Below are 24,361 nucleotides of genomic sequence, written 5' to 3'. Positions count from 1 at the left end.
AGCAGGAGCAGGGAAGCGATCGTGCCCCTGTACTCCGCACTGGTGAGGCCGCACCTCGAATACTGTGTTCAGTTTTGGGCCCCTCAGTACAAGAGGGACGTTGCATTGCTGGAGCGTGTCCAGAGAAGGGCAACGAAGCTGGTGAAGGGTCTGGAGAGCAGGTCTTACGGGGAGAGGTTGAGGGAACTGGGGCTGTTTAGTCTGGAGGAGGCTGAGGGGAGACCTTATTGCTCTCTACAACTACCTGAAAGGAGGTTGTAGCGAGGTGGATGTTGGTTTCTTCTCCTGAGTAACTTGTGATAGAATGAGAGAAAATGGCTTCAAGCTGCATAAGGGGAGTTTGAGATAGGATATTAGGAAAAATTTCTTCACTGAAAGAGAGGTCAGGCACTGGAACGGGCTTCCCAGAGAGGTGGTGGAGTCACCATTCCTGGAGGTGTTCAAAAAAAGACGTGTAGATGTGGTGTTAGGGGTGTTAGGGACATGGGTTAGTGAACTGGCAGCGTTAGGTTTATGGTTGGACTCCATGATCTTTGAGGTCTTTTCCAACCAGAACAATTGTGCGTGTATCTGTGTTTATCGGGTGCGAGCCCACATGAGGCTAAGAGAAGGAACAAACACGGGAGTGGCAGACACCCCCCCAAAGGGGTTTGAGTTTGGCGTTGTGTAGGGGTTTTTTTCCTACTTCAGGAACAAAACAATTAGATATGATGAAAGATAAAAACTAACACATATTTATTAAATGGTTTTACAAACAATCAATATAATAATTCCATGTTTACAAAATAGTAATCAGGCTAGGTAAAGTGCTGCAAAATATTTTAAATAAAGACATTTTGTAATTTTCCAGTTTCTGGTTACCTGGATAGGTGGCATTTACAGACTGTTAACGCTGCTCGTGTGCTGAGAACAGACATGGAGACTACAGGGAATTTGTTCAGAAGGCTTAGACAGTCTGGAGAAAGTGTAGAACGAACAAATAAACAAGTAGAACAAGTATTTCTTTAGATTCTATTACATTGGGTTAAAATTATTTCCCCTCCTCTGTGTAGAATAAGTATTTTTCACAAACAAACCAAAGAACGCTAAGTGGAAGCGTAGTACATACTCACGGAAAAGCCCTGTGTGCTGCAAACAGGCTCTTTTATGCTGGATTTGACACACCTAAGGCCACTGATCAAATGGCAGTCACTCTGTCTGTCGCTCTGAGGTACTAATGCAAGGGGAAATTTTCCAAGTATGAAGAGCTGAACTGCATCCCACAGAGCCTGTCCTAACACACATCCTGTTCTTCCAGTAGGGATGTATGAAGAAGGCACTGCAAGGTGAGGGAGGGTGAGCGCTTTAACCATGCTACTGCAAAAATACACGGCATTCTCAATTTACTACCAGGTGAGAGCACACCATATAATGCAGGTAGAAGTGATCCCATGGCAAGATCATACCCTCTGTTACCCACAGGCACCTGCTCACATGTCCACACGCTATCTGTGCCCTCCGTATTGCCTCTTGACTGGAAACTGCACGCAAGCAGGCTTTCCACGGAACAAACATACGTTTCAAAGCTATGTGCTACCTCATACTCGCTTGCCTTTTTTCCTGCCTGTGTAATCAGTTTTGGAAGATGGGAAGGTGATGACCAGTGCTCGGCAGGAAGGACACTGTGGACCATTGTGATGGGAATTTTTAAGTAACTGCTATTTTGTGGCTGCCGTTAGAATACAGCAAAACAAAGGTTTCTTGAGGGATTTCCAACTGAAGGCAGTGTGGAAGGGATCTCACAGAGGAGAGGGACGTTTTCTTTGTGTTCCGCTGTCAAACTGCTGGCAGTGGAATGTATCGTGTCTGAGCAAAGTGTGTCTTACATGCAGTTTTTGGGGAGGGAAGAGGTTATTTCCTGCAGAAAACTAACCATCTTTCCACTACCTGAGGAGGAATATTTACAGAACTACCTCCTTCGCATTACACAGTATTTAGGGGCTTGAAGGAAATCGACTACCACGAGAACAGAAAAATAAAATTCTAAAGACACTCCAATAAGCAATTATGCCCCTAAACTTTAATGATTTGTGTGTTCAACTTTTGCTTTGTTTTTCTTTCTGGAAAAAAAATTAACTAAATTGAGACTTGTACTGGAGAAAAATCCATCGATTTTTCTATCTCGAAACCAGAAAATGGATCATTTACAAAAAGTCCAAGAAACTCCTCCAACTGCTTTTCCTTCTTGATCTAATCTATTATTCTAGAAGAGTGCCCCTGCATTACATACTTTTTTAACCACAAGTATTATTCATAAAACAACAATAAAGTGCACGCTGTTATAATGCCACCATTGACAGCCAGCTAGTCCGTCCCATCGATCTGCTACAGAAAAGCCTGTGAAGGATGGCTCCCTCCCTCCCGCCTCTCCCTGTCCAGTCACCCGTTTCCCCTCCAGGCACAAGTGCTGCTGCACAAGGAAGCACACCGTTGTCTGGACGTCCTACCAAGTTTCATCAGCAACTTGGAAGTTGTGCTCGTCTGACTATACAGATTGTCCTACAGACGCAGCTAGGAAACGAGGCTTTTAACTCATCTGAGAGATTTAAATGGCCTTTAAACTGACTCATTTCCCAGCAAAAGCTTCTTTTCTTTTTTCAAATGGGAAGGACAGGCTGGGAGGAAGCTAAAAAGGAAACTTAACCAACACTGTGGAAGTGATGCAGCCATGTTTTTTTAATCATTTCCAGAAACGTGCTTTTAATGTTAAGATGTTAGAATTTCAAAAGCTGCATCTTGTGGGATCTATATCCAGCATCCACTTACTTTGTAATGGATTTGATAAGGAAGGCACAGGCTCACTTTTTTACTGGTAAAGGACAGCAAACACAGTCAATATGCATTACTGACAAAAAAGCACAAGCAACAATAAAGCTAGTGTCAAAAATTCTCAGCATCTTTCGTTTCGCTACACTCTTTTTGGCCATCTGCCTATTTTTTTCACCTCAGAAAGAAAAACAAATTAAAATGGAGTTAACTTGAAACACAGGTTTACCTACACATATATGTTAGTGGATGATTTTTATAATCTGCTGCTGTACTTTTTGAGGGTCCTAGATGACAGTATTCACCTCTTCAAATGCCAGCAAATGGAAAATCACTTGAGTAGTAGTAGCAGCTGACATGGTCCCTCAACTTTGCTAACAGTTTACATCACATTTAAAAAACTAGCTTTACGTCTTCCTATTTCTTTGATTACTATTGCTTGGTATTACAATTCAGTTTTGTTACAGGTGAACAAAAAAGCCCTAGAAAACGTTAAATAAGTTACCTGCTTAAGATCCCATGCCACTCATGAGCATGTGTGGAGTTTAAACTGGCAAATAATTCAAACAAGTTCTTTTTTGTTTGTTTTAAATTACAGCGAAGAAGAAGATTCTGAGCGTCTTCCATAGCAAATGACCTCACCGAATACTTTTAAGTACCTTAAAGGATTCAGCTTGTAACACAACTTTTGTTGCAAGTGGTAGAAGCTGTCCTGGGAAAAGAAACAAACCCCACAGAATCTTGAATTAAGGAAGTGGCACTTTAAAAAGCTGCTTTTTTTAAAAAAAAAAAAACAAAACTCTAACCTCTATTCCAAATAATAACTACATTCACCTGCTCCCAAAAAGGTTGTTTGGTTTACATGGTACTAACTCTCAAATATAAAAATGTGTTGGCTGACTTTACATGGGCAATACTGCCAAGGACCAGACTCTACCAAGGAACACAGCAGGTGGTCAGTCAAATAGCATGCCACTTTACAACTGTACAAGCCTATAACAGCAAAAAACCTTGGAAATGCATCACCATATCCAAAATAATTCAAAGGTTTTAAGTATGAAATCAAGTTCTTTGATAGTGTTGCACACATATTTAAACTAGAGTTGTGCTGGTTAATGTGTTTCATATATAGTAGATGCACTATACATAATGTTAACTGCAGAGATTCATACTTTTTGGTATGACTGAAGAGGTGAGATTTAGTTAATCTCGTTGCAATCCTACGGTAACTTAGCCTCGCTATGTGAATCGTTAATTGTACTACATGGTCGGCAATCAAGAGTAAATAAACTACCCCTCTTGATAATTTGGCTCAGGACCTCAAAACACATGGTTGGCAAAAAAGATAAAAAATCCCTCTCCCCCAACTCTTACGAACAACTGACCTCCAACACTCATCTGTGACCAAGCAGTGGATAGATAATTCATTTCCATGCTATTACATTGAGGTAAAACTACCAGAAACATTAAACTATCAGTATCAGCTGATATTTATCCAGTTAATTCACTCTGCATAAGGGAAATTATTACAACACATCTAAAGGGATAGTTAAAGCTTACAGCTCAGAATTTTCCTTTTTTTTTTTTGCATTTGATTTTTTTTTGTGTGTTTTACATTTAATTTCTTCTATGTTACCAGCTGCAATTTCCAGGTTAATGACTTCCAAGCAGATTTGAAAGGAAGCCTGAAGATTTTTTCTTTTCCTGGGATTCTGCTTCTTGGCCTTGTGAAAGTCCCAATTCTTTCTCAATCTGCTCAAGCTCAGACTGGTCAAGCAGTTCAAAATCATCAGCTTCCTCTGTGTCTGTCTCCTCGCTCAAACTGGGCACCGCGTGTGAGGGAGCTTGCTGTGTGGCTTGCAACTGGTCTTTGATGGCAGCAGACACCGCAGCTGCGATGACATCCCCAGCAATTCCACTCATTAAATTAAAGGTTTGGTCACTGGTCAAAGGCAAGGAGAGCCCTGCAGTGGATGGTCTGTCTTTACTCTGTTGGGAAGCATGATCCACCTTGAAATACATTTGTTCTTTTTTTCGTTTTTGCTGGATGGGCATACCAATGCTTGAGTCATCGTCGTCATTTGTTCCGGCACCATTTTCTAAAGAAGGAAATTCGGAAAGATCTCTAGCGAAAGCTTCTTCATGATCACTAGGTCGGTCAAAATCTATTACAGGATAAACAAAAGGAAGCATTGTTAGCAAACATGAAAGGCTCCCCCCAAAAAAGCAGCCAGATGTAAAAATGCAGTTAGGAAATTCTCCTTTAAATACATTTATTAATCCATAGTCTAGAAGTCTTCCACGGTCTTAAAGCAGAGGAGCTTTGGGTGACATCTACAATAAAATGGTTTTAAAGTCATAAACCTACTACCGAAAGTCACCTGGTATCAACCTAACTCAGAAACTTATTTGAGGACAATATCTTTTTGAAAAGGTATCCAGCTGTAGGTGAAACAAGCCATGCAAATCTTCAGCACAGCCAGTTCTAAATACAGCAGCCACATAAAGTCCTAAAATTTGTAATGTCACAACAGGTCTTTAAACATTTTTCTTCACGTTGTATATGTTAATTATAAATATGTGTGTATGAAAGTATTACAAGCTTTTAAAACACTTGTAGGATTAAAAAAAGGAATGTTTATGTGTTTAAATGAAGATATAAAACCAACGTAAAGGCTTAATTTATAACTTTTTCCTTTCTTGCCCAATGCTTGTATTGAGTAAGAAACAGAAAACGGAAGCTCTACAGATGACTAGGAAAGTTGCACATTTTTAAGAGGATAAAAAGAAGAATGTAAACAAAGAAAAGATTAGGTTTTAATGACTGTGTTAATGGTGCAAAATATACTGACCACAGTACATGGCCTGTGCAAGAGACCTAAATGAGCATAACGCAATATTTTGATCTAGTATTTGAATGAGAAGGTAAAAAAAAATCAATTTGAACTTACTTTCTATGAAAAAAAGCAATAGGAGCATTCATAAGAGCTAAGGAAATGAATCATAAAAATGTCTGGTACGTCATTTTCTCCATTTTCTTTAGGAAAAACAGACTGGGAGGGTGAGGAGGAAGGGTTGTGCTGTATGCAGAGTGGTTGCTCAAATACACAGAGCTTTGAGAGGAGATAAGCCAGTCCCTGGATGAATTGCATCTGGTCTTGCACTTGTGTGTCTGTCCCATTTGCTGAAATGCTCCATGGAGGGAGAATCATAGAATGGAGAAGAGTCGATGTTGTTTATTTTTCACTTAGCAAGGCCTTTAATGCCATTTCCCACATTATCCTTACAGCCAGATTGGTGAGCAAACTGGGTAAGTGAACTATAAGGTGGGTGGAAAAATTGGTGTGACTGCCAGACTCAAAGGGGCAGGTGTATTTGGTATTCTGGAGGGCTGGTTGCCCTGAGAGGGACCTCAAAAGGCTGGAGAAGTGAAGAGGCTGAAAAGGAATACCATGAAATTCAACAAAAGCAAATGTGAAGTCCTGCATCTGGAATGGAATAACCTGCGCAGCAGTACAGGTTGGGGGCAACGAGACAGAAAGCAGCTTTCAAGAAAAAGACCTGTGGACAGCAAGTCAGTGGCACACCCTTGCTGCAAGGAAGGCCAACCACATACTGAGAAAAAACAAAGTCAGAAAGTCAATGGAAGGGATTTCCCCCCTTTATTCAGCAACTGAGAGTGCACACTTGGAGTACTTTCATAGAATCATTAAGGTTGGAAAAGACCTCTAGGATCATCAAGTCCAACCGTCAACCCAACACCCCCATGCCTCCTAAACCATGTCCCAAGGTGCCACATCTACACATTTTTTGAACACCTCCAGGTATCGTGACTCCACCACCTCTCTGGGCAGCCTGTTCCAATGCCTGGCCACTCTTTCAGTACAGATTTTTTTCCTAATATCCAGTCTAAACCTCCCCTGGCACAGCTTGAGGCCATTTCCTCTTGTCCTGCTGGATTGATTACTTTGTCCAGTTTCAACCTCTCCAGTATAAGACAGACAATGAAAGACGGAGCGAGTCCCCTGGAGGGTCAGCATGATTATTAGGGGGCTAGAGAACATGACATAGGAGGAGATGCAGAGAGAATGGGCTTTGTTCGGCCTTAAGAGAAGGCGGCAAAGGGGGATCACATAGTTGCCTTTAGCTACCTAATGGAAGGTACAGAGAGGATGGGGCCTGACTCTTCTTAAAGGTGCACATTGGAATGATGGGAGTGAATCACCACAAGCTGGAACATGGGAAATTCTGATTCAGTATAAGAAAAAACTTTTTCATCATGAGGGTGGATCAAATATTGAAAATGGCTGTCCAGGGAGGTTGCTGAATCTCTGCCACTGGAGATGCTCAAAATTCAACCGGTCACAGCCCTGAGCAACTTAATCAAGTTGAACCTGCTTTGAGTAGGAGGTTAGGTGAGATGAACGACAATGGCTCATTCCAGCTTACGATTCTGTGATGTACAATGCTGTCTATTTACAACTTGAAATATTAACAAAATAATTTAAATTATTAATTTGGCCTTTGTAATATTGTTAAGTAACATCACCCTACTTGTAATTTAAAGTGAAATTTCCCTAGAAGAGGAGAAATGCAAGACAAGCAGAGCAACAAATCCATAGATAAGATTACACCAAACTGCTGTTGTCCTTAATCTTGATTCAGGCAAAATGCTAACTGAAAGCTTGGTCTGTAAAAAGTAAGAACTTAAAGATCTGGTCAAGATCAAGACAAGTGCTTGAGAATCGTTTCCTAGTCTTAGTCTTCACTCATTTCAGCTCATTGCTGGCTGTCCATCAGCATTCTAGTGACCAAAACCTAATAATACTTTCTTTAATTGGCTGTTTAGCAATTCAAAGTATTCACTCTTTCTTCCTCAGCTTTTATTTGTATAGCTCCACAAAAGCATTTTTACTGACTTAAAAGGTTTACCTGCTTAAAAGGTTTCATGGAAGAGCGCGCTAAATCTGGCACTTACTGAAGGTGTCAGTTTTACCCACCATTACTTATTTATCTAGACACTTACTGAAGACAGCTCTTACACGAGATGTATCCTAAATTATAGAAAACACTGGAATGAATTTCAAATTCATTGCAAAAACAACCCCAAAAACTTTTGTCCTCAAATTCTCTAACCATTTCCAGGTTACTTACACAACTGCAATTCATCGATGAGATAATGAAGCCATTACATACCATCAGATGTGTCTGTCTGTGGAGAATACCCCTCAGATAAGTTAAAGGTCCCATTATCGGTCCAAGATACTTCTGATACATCTGTGTCAGACACTGACAGCTCTTTGGCAACAACTGCAGGACTAACCTAAACATAAAAAAGTCCCATACATGGTATGCTGATACTCAAAAAATTCACTCTACAGGAAGCCAAAGCTTAGATGCTGAAAAAGAAGCCTCTTGGATGTCATAGCAATATAAATTGTCTCCCATTTAAGCTTTAATTGTAGAAACATGAAAACAATAGGAGCACACAATACTTAGAATTGAAGCATCCCTCTTTGTAGTATTTGAAAGCTCTATTATATTAAAGGTGCATAGAAAATTCCAATTATTCATTCTGAAAGTAACATCCTACTGTAATGAAAGCAGAATGAGCTTGCAAATACAAAATAGGCATAACTGTAAAGAAATGCATAGACTTGGATCAACCCTCCCCATTATCTATAAGACAGTCAAAAATCAGCTACAGAAAAAAAAATCATTATCCTTTAAGAATTTATCCACCAATATTCAATTATGTCAGCTACAGATTTTTATCCCATGGGATATAAGTTTGTGTTTTTTGCAGAATACAAACCCACCTCAAAGCGATCACTGTCAAAGTCAGGCTCTACATACAACAGATCAAATACTGCATAAGAATTCTTAGAAAGCTGATTTTTTTTTTTTTTATCAACCAGTGTTCTGATTAGAATGGAAAATCCTTTGCCATACAGTTATTTAGAACATTTAGAGAGAAAGGAGATATTAGAGTGTTCTCATACATATCTAAAAACATATCTATATATAAAATACTGATATACACTATCATTGAAAATGATCAGACAAGTGATCACACAAGTGTCTGACTAATTACACACGTTTTCTACAAACGTTTCCCTTTTATATTTTAATTTGACAAAAATTACCTGCAATGTTGCCGTTGCAAATAAAAACAGCCACCTTTGCTATTAAATTCTAGTTTAATCATTCCACAGCCAATACAAAATAAACGCATTCTTAGTTTAGTAGGCCAAAGAAACCATTACCTTGAAGACCAGAAGTCACAAGTGCAGTAAGTTAATTAGTATAAGCCTAACGATGGAGACTATGAATCACTTTTAAAGCAGACTGCTTAGTTCAGGAACATAGCCTCCTGGGCAGGCTAAAGTCTTCCACAGAAAACAGAGACAGTAGTCTAGATACTTTTGATTATCTATATAGATTTTAAAAGCAAGATAGGGCTGACTGAAAAAAAAAAAATCACCTTAGGACACAGGGCTGATATGTCTAATTCACTGTCATCTTCTGTGGGTTTTGTTTTTGCTGCTTCTGAAAGACAAAAAATATTTTTTACCCTACTCATGACAACAGACGTTGAGGTTCAGCGTGTGTTCCCTGTCACACAGTTTGCGTAGTACAGCAGACTTTCACCTCTTGACACAGTGCATCATTTACAAAGCATGTCACTAAGGTGAGGGAAAGAAGGCCGATGGAGAGGCTAGATATTTATCAAAATATATCGTGGAGCAGCCAAAGCGGAGAGCAATTGTTGCTCTGAAATACATTCCAACACATTTATTTACTTAGTTTTGGAAGTCTCTGTTGCTCACCATAACATAATGTTCCGTGGCAATATCTATCTATATATCTATCCATCCACCTACCTACCTTTTAAACTACACTTCCTGTACAATGCATAGTTGTAACGTACGGTTAAAACAGGCAGTGTAGTTATCCCAGCACATTACTTTTACTTCAGAACATGCAGTTTTCTGGATAACTGTGTGTAATCTTCATTCACAGAACCTTTCTTTTTCTTTGCACCCAGTTCCCCTGCATTTGCGACGTGTATATGCAATTACACGTACAAAGCGTTCTCTGAAGTCTGGTAGAATGCTGCTCCTCACAGATTAATGGAGACACAAATTTCCCCTCCTCTCCTCTCTCTGTCGGAGAATAGCCTCATGAATGTTTTAAGCCAATATAAGCTGAAAGCCACAGTCATATTATTCTTGGCTGCCTATTTTTGCAACTTGCTACTTCCTCTCTTGTGCCAGTACAAGGGTTTGTGAACCCGTGTGGTGAACCCAAGCGGTGAAGCAAGGTAGGGAACTCATCTGGGTTAAATTAAACTGGAAGGTGAGAGGCAGGAAAGAATGAATCTCACCTCAACCATTTCCCCAGTGTTGGCTTATGAAATTTATGAAACAATAGTCTGATCTCTCTGCCAGTTTCACTTAAAAGTAGAACAAGGTGGAATAATGCAGGAAAGAAAATTTTCAATGCATTATTCCTTGTTTTCAACAGCTACTGCATTATATGCAAGAGAAAGGGAAAAGGCAGATGATTCTCCTCGTTGTGTTGGAACAGCACATTGTACGATGAACGGTTGCAAGAAATGCATGTTCCAAAGCAGATATGAAATCTACTGGTGTAACACTAACTAAAAAGGGTAGGCTGCCTGCAAGTAATGCGACTACACTACAAAGGTTCAATTACCAAACCGTAGCACACACAAAAAGTAAACTAAAGATAACATTATTCATATAAATGTTTTTCTTGAAATAGCTTCATTACTTAAAATCTGAAAGTTTCCAATGTTATAAAAATTTCAGGTGAGATTTTGTTTTAAACTGATTTCTCCCCTTTCTAACTAACAACGATTAATTTGTAGCTACTATCCTACTGCAATTCTTAAATGCTTATTGAGTACTTGGGGAAGAAAACAAATTCTTGTTGCTGCTGGGAATGAAAACAAGGAAGATTTAGATACTGGAGCAGAGTTCAGTCTCTTACTGAAAATTCTGTTATGTTCCCATTTTGCGTTCCTGAGTTAGGCTCTCTCCTGGATAAGTTTGCCTCGTCTAACCAGAGATAAGCATTGCATACCCGACAGCGAGTAGTTTTTTTCTGAAAGCCTACAAGCAGTACATCTCGTCAAGTATGAAGAGAACCATCAGTCTTGCCTTATTTCCTTCCATGAAGTATTTTTTTTTACCATACCCAGACATCTGACATACATTATCACTCCTTATGAAGCTAAGAACATAGCCAGGTTCAAAGCAAGAAATACCTTTACAATTGGCTTCGCAGGACAAACCAAACTGTCTGCAAGATGAATACAATTTTCTCTGCATACAGAAATAAGTTACTTGGAACTATACTTAATTACTCACCAGATCTCTCTTTTTTCTTCTGGTTGATATATTCCACTATTCCAAAATCTAGTTTCATCAGAACAGTCTTAATTTTGTTGCATACTTTCTGTCCAAATTCATTGCACTTAAGGAAGGGACATAAAAAGGCACACAATACTGTGATAAAAATGAAGACAGAAAGAAAAACTGTATTGAAATATTGCTTTGTAAGAAGTTACTCAATGAAGATTAAACAATGCATTTGCAGGAGAAGACTACTAATTTTACGTAACACAGTTAGTTTTACATAAAAAGGAACTGTGAAATGCCCACGTCAGACAAACTGCTAATGCCAAATCCAGTTTCTAGGAGCCATTCCTACTTGTCGCAGAAAATACCATTTTATTCATATCAACTGACACCTTTTTTACTTCCAGTAAGGCACAAATTCTGATCACTATAACATTTATCATTTTCTTGGTTTAGTCTGTTTTTGGTATCTCTACCTGAGCAACATGACTACGCAACACTGTGCCAGAATCAACAAGCTGAAAAAACTTGTAAGCTGACCCCCATATGACAAAAGGCACTTGTCAGAACCGACATATATATGTATATATGTGTGCATATATATGCACGTGTGTATATCTATATGTAAACAAATAAAATACCCCCTATACAGAGACCAAATAACGAACAAACCTCATACATAAATCGTGACTGGAAAAGAGACTATACTTACGCAGGACATAGGAGAGGACAACTCCAGGAATGTAACTTCCCAAGACAGTGAAAAATGTACATACACTGCAGACTAGTAGGCAAAACTGGCAAAAACATTGAAATTGGCTATTAACACGTGCACTGTTTAAATATTTAGATCATTTTGCAAAAGAAAAATATGGCATGCTAAATGAAATCTAGAATGCAGTGGAAAATGGAAGGTTTATGTTTTTGAAGTCAGGAAATACTTTAACACTTCTTATGCAAATAAGCATCAAACAGTTCATTTTGGCTCATTAGGCTGTACCCCCTCTTCCATTATAAAAATATGCTACTTTTAGTCATTTACTGTAAAGGTTTAACAAGCTCGTGGTTATTGCTAAAATTACTAGAAATTACTTCATCTTCAGTACAAAAGAAAAGGCTGAACAGTTGATAAGCAGAAAAAAACCCCAAATCACTACTAGAAGTGTTACAATGCGTACTTGCTGCACGCTTACAAAAGCAAAAATCCCTTCCAAGAGTAGTTCTCTCCCGTTGTGTTGCTTTGTGAAACTGTTTTCTCTCATATGCCAGCAAGCATTCTCTTGATGCTTGTTAGCTTCTCTAGCGTCCCCGTAACAAGACTGAGCTGAATTTTCAATACAGAACTTGAGATTCAGCCTCCGCTGTGACCGAGACATATAGCACATCTTTCACAACTGCACAGTGCTGAGTACAGAACTGATCTGTGGAAAGTTTATGGAAAGAATCATTTGCTTGTTGAATTTGGAGTTGAATTGCAATAAAATTGTTAATTCAAAGAAAATTGCACACTGCATCAGTGCCTGATTTGCTTATAATTATGACAGTAAAATAATGGCATGGCTCAGAGAATGACGTCAGGAAAAAGAAAGGAAAACATGCTGTCAAAATTAGCTTTTCTAAATCAGGATTTGATATATCTTAACACATAGTTACTGTGTCATGTTACTACAAGGGACACACTATACCAGTACTGCATCTCCTTATCTCAATATACACCTATTTCTTTTAAATATAACTTTATTATCCTAAGCACATAATTTCTTTTTGTATAATTTATACAACATTCAAATGGATGTTGCTCATATGTATTTCAGTCTAAACTCCTAATACTTCAGTGTGGTACTACATACTTCCAATTTGCTAGTTCTGTTTCCGTGAAAGATTTTGTGGCAAAGCTAACTGAGATCAGAAGAGGGCGAAAAACCTCCTAATCTTTTAAATTTCTATAATTAGCGATACGATTATAAAAATGAAATCTACTCTTGCCATGATATACTTCTACATTATTTATGCCTTTCTTTGGAAGATAAAGCTGCTTCACTTTTGGCTAGAAGTGTATAATGTTCTTCTTCCTAGTAGGAAAGAAGAAACCTTACTCTTGCTTGCCTCTTCATGAACTGGGTTCTCCAGCTCAGTTGTTCCAGTAAAAAAACCCCAGAAAGCTGTATCTGTGTAGAAGAAAGATTATCACAACGAAATAGGAAGGATTCTCTTCTGTCATGTAATACTTGTGCAACTATTTCTGAAAACTAAAATTATTTGGAAAAAACATGTATGTTTAGGAATTCTGTACCCTTTCTGCTTTTTCAAGTTTTTATTAAACTGTGATGTTTTAAATTTCCTTCCCATTGAATGGCTGGTGAGGTTCCAGCAGCTATATGGGGAGGGACTGTGCTGCTGTAAACTTTACTGTGAGCAGCTTTGCTTACTGACGACCTAGTTGTGTTCTGCACAGGTAGAACTTAGCAGAAACTTGAAACTGAATTTATCATAGTGGGTATTTTATGTTTCAGGTGTTTGGTTTTTTTCAAATCCGTGTACCAAACTGTTAATCTTATTTGGGAGGGCTTACCTTGCCAGGGTTTTGTTCCTTGAAGTGTGACATTTCTTGAAGAAATACAAATAAATTCATCAGTGTTTCTGAAATGCACTGATTTATTCTGGGTCTGTAGTCTTGCCTGGAACTGATGACTTTCCAGCTGAATAAAACAAACAAAAATACCCAATGACTGTGGTTACAGCTCATATGAAAGTTGAAACTGGTTGAAAACATCTGAAGCCTTATCAACTTCCAAGCCAATCATGTTGTAAAGCTATAGCCTCCAGGGATCAAAAGGCTGCTGCTATAGCTACAGACACCTGTGCTCGGTTACACGTCTCTTATATTGGGCTAATTCCGTCTTTTTTAATCAAATGAATTCTGTTTGGGAGTAGCAATTCTTAGTCCATAGAAGCAATTATGGAAGAAATTACTGCTTATTCATTCTGGCCATATGAAAAACCTGAGTTCAAAGCAGGCTGTCATCTAAATTAAGCAACTGAACCCCAAACTTGTTCCATTAATATTAATATTTTCTGAAAAAATGCACCACAGTACTTTTCATTGCCACAGGGTGGCAATATGTATTAACTAGTTTAATTTCATGCATATAATCCTTGTGCTTTTTCTTTTCTGTTTTTCATTTTGTTCTGCAAACTATGATGATCTTTAACAGATTGTTATCCAACTTAGAAAAAAAGAAATTGCTCTTGAAGTCTTGATGTCTCCATTAATTTCCTTACTGAATTTTTATTTTTCTATCATACTGAAAGGACTGTTTCTAAAGCTTAGCTTCTTATTCTTCAGTCCTTTTAATGAAATAAAAAGAATTTGCTGAAAAACATGAGAAAACAGGTGTATCTAATCTGGGGCTGACCAGTTTAAACAGTATCTGGTTTAAATTATTCACATCATGTACCTTTTGGTGTAGACAAAGATGGTTTATGAACAACAAAAGAAAGGAGAAACACAGACAGGCCAGTCAGTGTCAGATCACACTGGTACAAAGAATGGCTGTACCACCATGCAAATATTCGGAATACGAAGTAAATTCTGCACCAGTTTTACGAAGTTAATTTTCACATAATTCACTGCTCAGTACACACACTTTTGATCAGAGCGAATGCAAGTAAGCTGTAAAGGCTCCCAGTCATTTTACTCTGATACCTAATCCATGAAATGTCCAATGCATCACTGCAAGCACCAATTAATTGCAAAGTTTTGTCTCAGATGGATCAAATTACAGGATAAATCAAAAACTACCTTATGAAAAAAAATGAATGTACAAGCATTGGTGTGCAGCAGTAAGGACATACACGTAGACTCTCAGATAAAACTGGCAGCGCATACTGCCGCACGATCACTCTTCTATGTAGCTACTAAAACACCACAAGGCCCTGTTAACAGTTCTTGTTATTCAGAAGGCAAATGCCCTCTGATAGCTCCCTGGGTCAGCTTAAATTTTAGGAAGCATTAGTAAGTGACTGATGAGATTTTTGATATCTAACCTTTACCCTGTGTGAATTTGGTGCTCAAAAGTAACATTTACACATTTGCTTTAATATTAGGAATACCACGATAAGAAATTTTCATTTTTTTGTAGTGAACATAAGACTAAAACAAAAATTATCAATATCACTTGTAAAAATACCCACAGTGATGAAAAACTTCCACGTTAATATTATCGTTGTTCAACAACAGATTGCTTAGTCATTTTTATTGGCACTTACTGTAAAAGTTAAAAGCCATCACGAGGATTTGGACTTTTCTCAGTTGAAAGCTGGTCAGTAGGGTGGTTTTGTCTACCTTTTCTACTGAGGACACAGGCATAACCTACCTTCGCTGTATTTTGTTAGCTCTGATTTCACATTCATTCTTACTAATAAGGCACCATTATGCTTTAGGATATGAACTTGTTAATGTCTCTCATTTCCTGATATAAGGAAAGCCATGAAGATTTAGAAGTTCTTGAACACGTTGGTATTTTTGTGAGCCACTGGCAGTATTGACACATATGTACAACAGCCCTGATGTCCACAGGCTATCGAGGCTCCTGGCTCACGTGTTACTTGGCAGTTTTGTTCCCATAAGTGACGGACATAATGGTGCATACTTAAAATTAGAGTACTGCTTTTTAATTTCCTTAACACCTAATATTTTTCAAAACAGATGTGGATCCCTATATAGCAAATTTAACCCTACCAAAATATGCTTTTCCAGTCTATAAAGCAAAAGTGTACAGTAATGTTTTTATATGGGCATGAGTTCATATCCCACTTGCACAGAGAACTGTACGGCAGATCCGTCTAGGAAAAGCAACTGGTTTACTTGAGAGAGCCCCGGGAGATAACGGTTGAAGGAAAATGGATTTGAATTCTGGAAATTATTTACTTGAAAGTTACCTACATAATTGCACTGGACTACAAGAGATATATTGATTTTTCCTAAAAAGATAAGCTTCTGACTTGCTTCTTTTTGTAGGGCTGGGGCTATAGGATGATACTGCACTGAAAGGGAAGTGATCTCTCACACGGCAGCATACAAGATATGCTAACATAGCACTTAAGGGATGGTTGTTAAAAGGGTCAAGTGGCCTAAATTAGGCAGAAGCTTTGATCATGGTAGCAAGTCAAATAATGTAGTCCACACTGTTTATTACACTATAGCACCAAAAGAAAAGAAAAGTTTGGGATTACATTATTACCTCAGATTTCTGGTCACAGAGTAATAACAAAACTAGGTTAATGATAAGTAACTATATACATACATGTCTATTTAACTTTATTTTCCAACTAGAAAATCCCCTCTATTTATAAATTATCAGTGGTATAACCCAAAATATATGTCAGTTCTATTTCACAAACTATGATAAAAGGAGAAAGCAACTCTGAATTTCAAATCCGATGTCTCAGCAGAAAGAACACCAAAATTAAGTTCTTAAAATCTTTAACTAACATTTCAGCCAAATCCCAGACAACATGTCTGACATCCAATTCAGCAAAGTTTAAAGCCACTTTTTCTTACCATTATAAATTGGTGCTCTCATTTCTTCTGAACACAGAGGATAAGAGGATTTTGGGCTTGTCTTGAATTGTACACTTCAGTCCAACTGCTGCCCCCATTTAAATTTGTGCATTTTTATACACTTGTATCTAAGACCGGAATAAGTCGTTTTCTCCCACATACATGATGCCCCTTTTTATTCTACACGGGAATGTTACGTATCTTCTTTTCTGTTGCACTGCAGACATATTGATTACTTGGAAGGAGCTTTCCTAACATAAAGGAGATTAACCACCTTCTCCTATTCTGACACTTGGTCTGAGCAGCTCACTTTTGTAGAAAAGTCAGGAATAATTTCGGTCAGAAATGTCTATTTACACACATGGAGAAACTTTATCTTTCTCTAAACCTATATTTAACTACCGTACAGCAACTTCGCCACGAGGTGGTGACACAGCAACATTGGTAATGGAGGAAGGTTTGGGAGCCATTTCATACAGAACATAAATAGCATGCAAGGGGGGATTCATATTCAAACTATCGTATGCAGGATGGAGCACAGAACATGACTTAAACTAGTGTTTTAACCATGGTGTAAAACTGATTAAAGTTCAAAACCCAAACTGTCATCCTATTCCTGACTTTATTATATTATTTTAGTATAGTATTGCAGTATGATTTCCTCTTACATTACAAAATTTTCAAGGTGAGGGATTTTTTCCCCCCTTTGAGAAGAAAAATAATTTAAAATAGTGTACCTGAAATTCACAGGATGAGAGTCTCATGTCTTGGACTAGGTGACTTTTGTAAGACAGAAAATGCAATATATTTGCCCACCATGCATGGCACTGCATGCAGGTCTTTGCCTCTGGCAGAGGATGTAAATAAAACCATTAAATAACTCATGAACAACACTGCAGGAACTGAGCAGGAGGGATTAGCAATGTTACACAGAACTTTTTGTCTGCCTCCCATCCAAAATAGTGATTGTAATTTCCATCCTCTCTGATAATTAGCAGCTTGAGAAAAGTAGTATACAAGGGTTTTGTCTTATGAGAACCACAACTTTTATGGATTGGCTACTCTCCCTAAAGAAACTTTGGTACCAGCTTTTGTAAACCATTCTGCAGCATTAATAATATGTATTTTAACAGTTTTCTGTTTATTCTAGTGTTGAAAACTACTATTATGACAGTATTCTGAATTACAAAATCCTTTTACAGACTTTACTCCTATCCTTTATTCAAAATTGTTGCCAATCAAAGCTGAACTTCGTGAAAGCACAAAGAGAGAAAACAGATAGGCCTGATGCCTACTATCAAAACAGAGCTTTCAAATGCATAGGAGAATTGCTGATGAAGTGACACTTGGGGCACTAAAGCAAGCTTCTGGCCAACAGAACCTGGTCCTGATGGGTGACTTCAACTACCCAGACATCTGCTGGAAGAACAATACGGCAGCTCACATGTCATCCACCAAGTTCCTGGAATGCGTAGAGGACTGTGTCCTCATACAAATGTTAGATGTGCCAACCAGGAGGGAGGCGCTGCTGGACTTGCTATTCACACACCGAGAAAGCCTGCTTTGTAATATCTCGGTTAGTGACAGCCTTGGCTGCAGTGACCACAATATTGTGGAGTTCAGGATCCTGCTGAGTGTGCTCAAGGTCAGCTCTAAGACAAGGGTTCTGGATTTTAGAAGAGCAAACTTCAGTTCACTCAGGGCTCAACTGGGAGGGATTTGATGGGAAGCTTCCCTGGAAGACAAAGGAGCTAGTGAGTGCTGGGAGTTCTTCAAGAACTCTCTATTGGAAGCACAAAGCCAATTTATCCCATACAAAGGAAAGGGAAGTAAGCGGAGCAAGATGCCCCCATGGCTCAACCATGACCTCCTGGGTCTACTCAAATCCAAAAGGGAAGCACACCAGAGATGGAGAAGTGGACGACTATCCATCGAGAGCTACAAGTGCATTGCCAGAGTGTGCAGAGACGCAGTTAGAAAAGCAAAAGCCCAGCTCGAATTGAAACTGGCTGTAGATGTCAAAAATAACAAGAAAGGTTTCTTCGGGTATGTGAACCATAAGCAGAAAAAGAAGGAAAACATAGGCCCACTGTTAAACAGAGAAGGAGAGTCAATCACCAATGATGCTGAAAAGGCAGAGGTCCTCAACACTTTCTTCACCTCTGTCCTTACCAGCACTGCTGGGTCCTAGGCTTTGGGAACGAAATTCCCTGTTGATCCAAACACCGACCCACCATCAGTGAAGGAAGAGTTAGTACATGAATTACTACAGGAGCTTGACCCCCACAAATCAATGGGCCCTGACGCCATCCACCCGAGGGTGTTGAGAGAGCTGGCTGACATCATCGCAAGGCCATTCTCCATGATCTTTGAGAAGTCATGGAGAACGGGGGATGTCCCAGAGGACTGCAGGAAGGCAAATGTTACCCCTATCTACAAGAAGGGCTCGAGGGAGGATCCGGGTAACTATAGACCCATCAGCCTTACTTCAGCCCCTGGGAAAGTTATGGAACGAATCCTCCTGGGGGCCATCACAAGTCAAATGAAGCACGTGATTGGGAAAAGCCAACATGGCTTCACTGAAGGCAGATCGTGCTTGACAAACCTGGTGGCCTTCTATGACAAAGTGACTTGCCTGGTTGACATGGGGCAGGCAGTGGACATTGTCTACCTGGACTTTTTCAAGGCCTTTGATACGGTCCGCCACAGCCTCCTGCTGGAGAAATTAATGCGTTATGGCCTAGACGAGTGGTCTGTGCAGTGGGTGGGGAACTGGCTGACAGGCGACACCCAAAGGGTGGTGGTAAATAGCTCTTTCTCAAACTGGCAACCTGTCACTAGTGGAGACCCCCAGGGAACGATATTGGGCCCAATGTTATTCAACATCTTTATAAGTGATCTGGATACCGGCATCAAGTGTAGCCTGATGAAGTTTGCTGATGACACCAAGTTGAGTGGGGAAGTAGACACTCCAGAAGGGAGAGCTGCTCTGCAGGAAGACCTGGATAGGCTGGAAGAGTGGGCCAACAAGAACATTCTGAAGTTCAACAAGGAGAAGTGTAAGATCATGCACCTGGGAAAACATAATCCAGGAGTGCAGCCCAGACTGGGATCCACCTGGCTGGAGAGCAGCTCTGTGGAAAGGGACCAGGGGGTCCTGGTGGGCAGGAAGCTCAACACGAGTGAACAGTGTGCTGCTGCAGCCAAGAAGGTCAACATGATGCTGGGTTGCATCAAAAAGGGCATCGCCAGCAGAGAGAAAGGAGTCATCATCCTGCTCTACTCAGCGCTTGTCAGGCCACACCTGGAGTACTGTGTACAGTTCTGGTCCCCGCTATACAAAAAGGATGTGGACAGGCCGGAAGGGGTCCAGAGAAGGGCCACCAAGATGATCAAAGGACTGGGAAGCCTGCCATATGAGGATAGGCTGGGAGAGCTGGGTTTGTTCAGCCTTGAGAAAAGGAGGCTTCGAGGGGATCTCAACACCATGTACCAGTACTTAAGGGGTAGCTACAGAGAAGACGGAGACTCCCTTTTTACACAGTCACACGGAGAGGACAAGGGGGAATGGACACAAGTTGCTCTTGGGGAGATTCCGCTTGGACACCAGGGGGAAAATTTTCACAGTGAGGACAGTCACCCATTGGAATAATCTCCCCAGGGAAGTGGTTGACTCGGCCATGTTGGACACCTTCAAGAGTCCCCTGGACAGGGTGCGGGGCCATCTTGTCTAGACTGTGCTCTTCCTAGAAAGGTTGGACTAGATGATCTCTGAGGTCCCTTCCAACCTGGGATTCTGTGACTGCAGAACGTTGGTTTACCAACTTTAATTACAAAAATGGGGGGGTGGGATGGGGCAGACAAAAGTATAAACTACAGTAATAATGCAAACCATTTTCATATATGCTAACCACCAATAAAAAGACAATATAGATTAAAAAGGAGATGCAACAAGGCACACTGGGATAACTAATAAAAATTCAAAACAAACATGCAAATTACGCAGAAAAATGGCACACTTGCAGGGAAAGTTCTCTGGAGTTGCTTCTCTTGGTTGTTAATAGTGCTTTCTTTTGTCAAGTTTAAGAGATGTTGAAAGTACAAGTTGCAGTGCAGATAAAACGTATTGCTAGATGCTTTGGTCCCGTGGTCTGCATGTGCTGCACGGACAAAGCAGCAGCCAAGCAAGAAGAGGATGGTACAGGTGAAGTTTGCTTCAAAACATTACAAACTCGCTATTAAGTATGCTCTGCAAAAGAACCCTTGGCAGTTTCTTGTAGGCCACAAGAAATCATGAGGCACTTGTCGGTTCTACTACAGCCACACTTTTCTATTTTACAGGGAACATCAGGGACTATTTTGAAGTCCTATTCTGATCTTAGGCAGCTAGAGGAGTAAGAAGAAAGCCTGCTGATCTTCAGTGCAACAATCAGATGCACATGCTGCCTCTTCTTGTTCACACCTCCCAACAACTGCCAGTCCTGGTAACATCTGTCCCTCCTGTCCCCTTTCCCCAGAGCCCCCTTGAGCAGTAGTATTACCCAGAGGCCGGAGGGTTGGAACCAGGGGGCAGCAACAGAGATCCCGGTGAAGTGGAAGTGAGAAAGAAAGGAGGTACAACGTGTATTTGTACAAATGCATAGATAGAGGGCTTATGTCATGCCCTTGTAGAAACAGAGATAAACATTAAACTTGCATTAGATCAAAAGCTGACAGACACATAATGATGCATACTCTAAACAAATTCATTTTTCAATGATCACGTTTAAAGACAAAGAGGAAAAAAAGATACATGAAGTGATGCAGGTGATGAACGTGGAGTGCATGACATCAGTCAACCAAGGACATCAAAAACTACTTGAGCATAATATTAGCAGAGTTACTTAGTTAAGTACCTTAATGTTACTTAAATATGAACCCTATACTTCCTACCAAAACAGCTTTTGGGACTCTTGTCAAGGTGCTCCTTTGGTGATGATACAAGCAGACAACTCCCTCTGAGCACCTTCAAAGGTTTTTGTGCATAATTTAGAAAGAAGAAAACTTAATGCTCCCATCACTGATACTGAGTTTGATATGAAGTACTACACTTCTATTCAATCAGCAAGATTGAAGGTGTTCAGAGAGAAAATTAATTACTCGTATCCTTCTGCTTACCTACTGCACCGCTGCTAAAACTGAGCAGATGTGTAAACTGTTACTTAGCAGCTGAAAAAAACCAAAACAAAAAACCAAAACAAAAAACCAAAACCCAACACCCTCCCACCCCAGATGCTCCAACCCATCACAGTCACAAACTCTGGCCAGAAGACTCAGTGGCATCACATTCTCTAAAAATGACTGATGGTGTCATGCTCTCATTTTGTACCTCGACATCTGTTCAAGCAAAGCCCGTCACATTTCTCTCAGAAAGGTCAGTAGCTCTCATGTTACTGGCTTAAAGATCTCTCCGTGATGTGCTGGATTTTTTTTAATTATGTGTACAGGGCTTTATATGTATCTTCACGTAGATATGCTACTCGGAACTGCGGCAGTGACAAAGTACACCATGAGGTGGTGGATCTGAAGGATTGCACCTACATAAACAAAGAGTTAGTAATTACAGAGCTTCTAAACCGTCTTGATTTCCCAACTGTAACCACACACGCTTGAAACCTGTGCAGACTCTGTAATTTTAAGGGTAACTTAGAATGTATTATTCAAGGTGAAAGAGCTGCAAGTTACATTCCCCAAGATATGTAAATCAAAATATAGGTAATATGGCTATTTTGTAGTCTTTTAAAAAGTCACACTTAGAGCTTATAGAACGATGCAGCTGTAAGGGGTGTGGATATCTAAGGACAAACCTCACAGGCAATCAGGAGTTAAGTATGAAACTTGACCAAATGAAATCAAGTGCGTAAACTGTTAGGAAAACCCAATCAAGGAGGTTTACCTTTTCAGAGCTTTCATAGGTCTCTCCTGTGAGGAAAGGAATGACAGAGCAGAAGGCACTGATTATAATGACGCATTTACCTTTCTTTGAAACAAACATTTTACACCTGAAGACCTATGCCAAAAAAATATTTTAAAATTTGTCTTCTAAATTATTCAGGTACAGAGATAATGGATATAAAATAGTATTTAGATTAAAAAAAAAGTTTGTGAAAAACATTCTAAATGTTTTTTTTTTTTACATTTCAATTTCAGGTGATCTCATACTCAAAATGAAAAGAACCATTCCTCTCTCTCCAAAATATAAAATAATGTTAAAACCACATTTTACAGCTAAGTGTATTAAAGCACCAATGGCAAAACCCTTTAAAATCTACTATTGAACTCTGTGGTAGAAAACAATGTAATATTGATTAGCCTTACTGTAATACAATGTAACAAATCTGTGAATGTTATGTGCACTACGTGGAAAGACATAATAGCAAGCACCACTGAACTCACTGCATAGCATCTTAATGACCTATGTGGCTTATTTAAAAGGTGATTATGTAGAATTGTGCTTTATCCTGTGCCACTTTTGGATCCTATGCAATCGTTAAGTATACTAAAATAATTATATTTGTGTCATGTGGCTATGACCAGGTCAACAAGACTTGCAATTTAAAAGAATCACTGGGGCACTATGTAAAATCTTGCTTGCTTCAAAGAGTTCCACGAAAGGACGCTGTATCATTGAAAGAACAAGAAACACAGGAAGCATCCACAAATACACTCCGTTCTCAAAATTTAGGGAGAATCTTAATCTACAACCTTTTGGCTACAAACTCTACAAAGCTTTTCTAACAGAAGTCTCTCCAGCCTGTAGATACCCAAATGCATTTAGTTTCCCATTGCTAATCTATAGGCACTGCACAGGTTTAGGCTTTCACCGGCATGTCATGCTGTGGCAAACATCCTTTAACAGATCACATTTGACATCCCTTCATTGTTAAGGCTTGGGCACACTTGAAATCCCTTTGTAAAAAAGATTTACAAATTTAGACAGATTTGGTTTTTAAATTGAAGCTGGAGAAAATAGTTATCAACCTTAAAGAGTAACTAACAACGTTTCCCAATCCAAAAATCTCCTTTAATTGTCATCTCTCCTGTAGTTCAAATACATCATTTCTAAGAACTAAATGAATTCTGTTAATACCATGCAACATTGCTTCTCAAGCTTTTAAAGTGTTTTCCTTCTGACCTCATCTGTCTTCACCTGACACTTGCAATTTTGTGCTTTTTATTAACAGTGAGACAGTCCAATTTGCTGTTACTGTTTCTTCCAGGAGATGGTGTGCAGTAAAAAGCTGAAAAAAGATCTTATTTCACAGTCTTCAGTAACGTGCATGACCCTTTTATTTCTTGACCAAGAATTTATTTTGGTAATATTACTATACAAGAAATATGTTTAAATCATCAGCATTTGATGAAGTTGGATGTGTTTTTCTCAATGGACTGCACAGCAGACTAGTCAGGACATGTGACTCTCAACAAAACATAAAAAAGCAACATTTCATACCTGACTCTATATGCTTCTTGCACATTGTGTTAAACTGAAGTCATAACAGTATTTTCTTCTCTTCAACTGACGGAGCATTTTACCACTGGTGTGCTGCTAAACAATAGCAATCCC

General features: G+C 39.4%; 1 protein-coding gene across 5 annotated transcripts in view; it reads right to left on the bottom strand.

Annotated features, from left to right (window-relative positions):
* Positions 1-711: 711 nt before the first annotated feature.
* The window catches only part of RETREG1 (reticulophagy regulator 1), a 70,283-nt gene continuing 46,633 nt past the window's right edge, over positions 712-24,361 (bottom strand). For 2 of the 5 annotated variants that reach the window (XM_075084241.1, XM_075084244.1), the window contains 6 exons: positions 13,765-13,891; positions 11,905-11,989; positions 11,202-11,339; positions 9,290-9,354; positions 8,002-8,128; positions 712-4,970 (listed from right to left, as the gene is read on the bottom strand). In XM_075084241.1, coding sequence (XP_074940342.1) covers positions 4,459-4,970; positions 8,002-8,128; positions 9,290-9,354; positions 11,202-11,339; positions 11,905-11,989; positions 13,765-13,891 — 1,054 coding nt within the window. In that variant the 3' untranslated portion in view covers positions 712-4,458. Of the gene's footprint in view, positions 4,971-8,001; positions 8,129-9,289; positions 9,355-11,201; positions 11,340-11,904; positions 11,990-13,764; positions 13,892-22,123; positions 24,068-24,361 lie in introns of those variants that run through there. The other 3 variants (XM_075084245.1, XM_075084242.1, XM_075084243.1) reach the window with 3 other exon arrangements.

Source organism: Phalacrocorax aristotelis, chromosome 2 (genome assembly GCF_949628215.1).
Source record: "Phalacrocorax aristotelis chromosome 2, bGulAri2.1, whole genome shotgun sequence".
Lineage (NCBI taxonomy): Eukaryota > Metazoa > Chordata > Aves > Suliformes > Phalacrocoracidae > Phalacrocorax > Phalacrocorax aristotelis.
This window is presented reverse-complemented; position numbering and strand designations above follow the sequence as displayed.